This window comes from Clupea harengus, unplaced genomic scaffold, assembly GCF_900700415.2.
Source record: "Clupea harengus unplaced genomic scaffold, Ch_v2.0.2, whole genome shotgun sequence".
Classification (NCBI taxonomy): Eukaryota; Metazoa; Chordata; class Actinopteri; order Clupeiformes; family Clupeidae; genus Clupea; species Clupea harengus.
The window spans coordinates 1-4,955 of record NW_024880683.1 but is presented as its reverse complement, the minus strand read 5'-3'; the positions used below and the strand labels follow the sequence as shown (position 1 = coordinate 4,955).

The 4,955-nt window shown below is 40.9% G+C and overlaps 1 protein-coding gene across 1 annotated transcript; it reads left to right on the top strand.

Moving 5' to 3' along the window:
- The first annotated feature begins 868 nt into the window (after positions 1-868).
- Positions 869-3,280, top strand: LOC122132547 (testis-specific expressed protein 55-like). The gene is made up of 5 exons (XM_042707228.1): positions 869-874; positions 969-1,031; positions 2,562-2,702; positions 2,812-2,874; positions 3,189-3,280. The coding sequence occupies exons 3-5, from the start codon at positions 2,571-2,573 to the stop codon at positions 3,234-3,236; spliced, it is 243 nt and encodes an 80-aa protein (XP_042563162.1). The 5' UTR covers positions 869-874; positions 969-1,031; positions 2,562-2,570; the 3' UTR covers positions 3,237-3,280.
- Positions 3,281-4,955: the final 1,675 nt, after the last annotated feature.

Here is a 4,955-nt window from a genome sequence, read left to right as displayed (position 1 = left end):
CGATTCTGTTCTATAATGCACGTATATGTCGTCTCCGTATAGGCTTTAGACCCATTCTATCTATATGTCTGTCGCTATTCCTCTGCTGACAGCGAAAAATAACGGACTACAAAGCAAGTCACTTATCTAGCTAGCTAGCTAATGCATCACCAATTTCACAGGCGGTGCCTTCCTGAGCAGGAGCTAGCTTTACCTTACCTATCATGTATCACAAGTGTTCTCACAACAACCAAGCAGTTAACTTAAGTAAATGCATCGATTACCCAATGATTTGATAGCCACAATCTGTTGAAAAAATGTAAATCAGATATTTTAAGTGCTACAGCTGTAACATTAGGAAGAACTTCGGGGTGTAAGTAAAGAGGTGTCTGTAACCATGGGTACCACTCTAGAGTCCCACATGCTGTTTGAGGCAAGCTACACGATGTATGGATAGGCTAGTCTGGTTTAGCATATTGGTAACAACATCTTTATTTTTACGAGACAAGACAACAGGTGGTTACAAAAGACCGACTGATAACTACATTTTAACTTACCAAACGGTTCGCCTAAGTTTTCTCCTGGCATTGTTTCGTTCACACCTTATTTTCCCCGATTTTGCGAAAACCCATTTATTTTTCCATAGGGATGTATTCTTTGGAATGAGGAAGTGTTAACATTCTAACACTAAAACTACAAACTTTCGGTCGAATTCAACACTCTATAAAGATATAGGTTATTATCAGAGGATTTCTAGACAGGCTCTGTTATTATATAAGCTATTTATATTGTATAAACTATTTGTAACACGGACACAGCCACCGTTTAGTGAACTGGTAACCATGGTAACGGGAATTTGTTTTCCTCCACAGTTGTTTCTTCTTTGCCAACTGATGTAAGGAAACTTGTATTGGTGCGGAAACTCATTTTAGCCTGATTTCTGTACTGCAGCGATAACAATTGGAGAAACTGCTTGTTTAATTGCACAGGACGTGGTCGATTCAATCTGTTTCTCTGCTGGTGTTCATTGTGGCCTGTTTATTAAAACAGCGGTAAGACTAATTTAAGACTGATTTAAAATAGACCAAGTAACGTCAGGTATTTGATATCGCCTTGTCTCCAGCAGTCAGTGTATCTATGTCGTATATTAACGTAATCAAATACAGTTATTTGTTTTCTGGTGGCGTTGCTAAGGTTTAAATGGTTGTACAGGATGACTAAATTGGCTGTAATGTGAGAAGCGAAGTGTAATAGCAGCATGTAGCTACAGATCATTAAAATGTTTGACATGTTTTCTCATTCTCATTTGTAGTTCCACGTTGGTGGAATGAACTACCTAGCACTACCAGAGCAGGGGCGTCCCTCTCTACCTTTAAGAAGCTTTTGAAGACCGCTTCCCGTCCTAAGTGGCACTTCGACTTATATTTCTTATGTAAAGTAGTATTTATTGTTACACCAGGTTCTATTGCTCGTAGCTTGACTATTCTCTCCCTTGTACGTCGATTTGGACAAAAGCGTCTGCTAAATGACTAAATGTAAATGTAATATAGTTTTATAAATGGACCTGCAGCCTACTGATAGTGCATGGCTATTGGTTACCATAAATGGGCCATTAACTCGTGTATACTATACTATGTGCGTATTCACACCTCAAAGTCCGGATCCAAGGTCCGATCCAAGGTTCATGTTTTTGTTACACTGTGTAGGCCTACACTTGATTTGGTTAGTTTGAGTTTCACAATGCATTTTTTTCTAGCGTGCTGGAAAAACTGCATGTCACATGATTTTTTTTTGGACCAAATTCCAATTAAATACTTCGTCTCCTCGCCCCATGTGCTACTACGGCCCACATCGAAACGTTAGTGGAGCGTCTTCCATGACATATACTTTGAGATAAACTTAATTGATTCTGGTGATAATTTAGTTTATTGTCAGACACAATTTTAATTGTGGTGATAGTGAACTGCAATGAATATGTCGTTTGTAACGAAATGATAAGGAACTACCTATGACCCTATACGTATAGTCGATGGGAACTACAATAAATATGTCGCATAGGTGGCGTCATTAGTTTGCGCGCCTCACCAAAATGATCAAAATGCCGATTTCTCTTGCATACCGCGTGGTGTTAACCATAATTATTCTCATTTTATTTCAGACACAAGACTGAATAGATAGCTTAGCCTAATTATTGGCAAAACATTATATACAAAACATTAGGTGTAACTGACTACTGTAGTATATTTCATGACATTTGTGATGTCCAGAGGACACACTCTGCCTCTGACTGTGCCACTTGACCCTAGGCTAAGCATACGCCGGCAGCTGCCTGATTTGACCCTATAGGCTGTATGTCTGTAGATGCAGGCTTGGTTATAAGCCATCTCAGCATCTGAAAACTTTGTGTCCTTGCCTTTGCTCCTGACAACAGGGAAAATCTCAGCATTCTGTATCTGCTTAAATAGTTTCTGCACTGCTAGACTCTATAGACTGGGATTGCTTTAACACTCTATAGACTGGGATTGCTCTAACACTCTACAGACTGGGATTGCTCTAAGACTTTTGTGATTGGGTTGTTTCAGCTCCAAGTCATGTCTAACACCGAGAAGGTTCTCATCACTGAGACGGATGGATCCACAGCGCTCAAGAACGCCACCTTCACAGACCCCTACGAAAATGCTGTCAGATACATGGAGAAACACAACATATTACAGATGTTTCAGGTAACACATACATACACACACACACACACACACACACACACTGATAAATATCAGTAACAAACTGCTTAATGTCAGAACAGTAGCTGATGGGATGTTTCACCAATGACAGGAAATAGCTGAGAAGCTGGTGTTCGACCGACCAAGAGACCCACTGCAGGCCATGCTGGAACAGGTACAGATACTGTCTGTCTGTCTGTCTGTCTGTCTGTCTGTCTGTCTGTCTGTCTGTCTGCCTGTCTGTCTGACTGATAGGCTGGAACAGGTACAGATGCTGTCTGTCTGTCTGTCTGTCTGACTGATAGGCTGGAACAGGTACAGATGCTGTCTGTCTGTCTGTCTGTCTGTCTGACCGACAGGCTGGAACAGTTACAGTTACATGCCGGAACAGGTACTGTCTGTCTGCCTGCCTGTCTGTCTGACCGACAGGCTGACTGATATAGAGACAGACTGACTGCTTGTCTCATTGGTGTGAGCTTTGTTTTAAAGGTTCAAAGGAAGATCAAGGACCGGGAGGAGTCAAGGAAATCTGAATGAAAAGGAGGTTTTGAAAAATCGAAATAAATGAAAACAATAAGCAATTTCTTCCTCTATCTATTCATATTATCAATGATGATATGGTTAACAAATATAATTCCCTGTAATGATTGAAGCCATAATTTGAAAGATGGACAAAGAAAGGGCCATGGAGAGAGAGAGAGAGAGAGAGAGAGAGAGAGAGAGAGAGATGTGGTAGAAAGTACAGATTGATTGACCAATACACTCCATAATATACCTTGCCTTCTTTATTATCTATTAAACAGATTTATTAACACAAACAGCAGCCACTTATAGATGAGTGACCAGTTATAACTTGATAAACATATTTAAAAGGTTAAAATGGCTGTTTTGTTTTGATTGTTATTGTTTTCCAGTTTAGAAAAAATCATGTATTATCCTCTTCATCAATGCTCTGTAGCCACTGAGAATGAAAATAAAAAATGTATTTCCCCCTTCATCAATGCTCTGTAGCCACTGAGAATGAAAATCAAACATCAATAATAACAAATAAAACACACAAACACTTTTCTGTAAAAACCCATAGAATAAGAAACTCGTCCAGTTTTATCATTGAGGTAAGGACAGGAAATATGTATCTATAAATGTAATATGTGAAGTTTATCAATCAAATCATATGGACATTATAAATCCAACCCAGCCAAAATAAAGTTTATAAATCAAATATATCTTTGTACACAGCTGTACATGTGAAATGCTAGAAATGTTTTGTTAGGGTATTTTACAGAAGGTCCCCAGGAAGACTTAGGAACGCTGGAAGGCTGTAAGGCAGATTTGTGATCCTTAAGAAGCGGTGAAGCAGTGAAGAAATAAGAATAAAACATAAAGCTTCAGTTGTGTGCTAATGAGGGGTTAGCATTTAGCACGTGAGGAAGCCTGTGTGCTAATGAGAGGTTAGCATTTAGCACGTGAGGAAGCCTGAGAGTTCTCTGCAAGGACTACTCCTCCCTACCCCTCCAGTCAGGTCCCTAATCACGGAGGAGGGAAGGGCAGCCGTGGCACTATGCTTCCTGATTAGATCTCCGAAGTTTGCATGTCCTCCCCCAAACTATCTCTACAGGTCAAGCAGTCTTAGTATCCAAATACCAAACCATCTCAGATCTCTATTCAACACACAATATCCATCTACCTCCACAGTTGTGTGTTTTTGTGTCTGTGTGTGTGTGTGTGTGTGTGTGTGTGTGTGTCTGTGTATGTGTGTGTATGCTAGCACATATGAATGTGATTAGTGATGTCAGGGTTTAAGCCTGTTATTGAGTTCAGTATGATTATTTTGCTGTCCCTTTCAGTGTATACAGATAGCTGCCCCAAGAGGCACTAGCAGCATATTCCACCCATGAAGTGCTGTGTGCTGGTTAAGTTAGGGTGACCAGATTTGAGTTTGTGAAAAAGAAGACACTTCGTCGCGGGGGGAGGGTGCGGGGTCCAGCATGCTATACACTAGCCTACCCTGCCTCCTCCCCCGCGACGAAGTGTCCTCTTTTTCACAAACTCAAATCTGGTCACCCTATTATAACACGCTTGGACATTGATGCTAGGTTTACGTCCTCTTTTTTGTCCGGGTAAAGGAGGACGTGTCCGGGTAAAAGAGGACGTCTGGTCACCCTAGTTAAGTAGAAACTCACCCCCCCCCACATACAGACAGAGTTTGGCAGTTTGGCCCAATCCCAGGTTAGGCGCTCCTCCAGACGTTTCATA

Bases quoted from the DNA above. Each gene is read 5' to 3' on its own strand.
- LOC122132547 (XM_042707228.1), top strand. From the start codon at position 2,571: ATGTCTAACACCGAGAAGGTTCTCATCACTGAGACGGATGGATCCACA. The intron at 2,703-2,811 runs GTAACACATACA...CACCAATGACAG, and splicing joins ACATATTACAGATGTTTCAG to GAAATAGCTGAGAAGCTGGT. The intron at 2,875-3,188 runs GTACAGATACTG...TTTGTTTTAAAG, and splicing joins TGCAGGCCATGCTGGAACAG to GTTCAAAGGAAGATCAAGGA.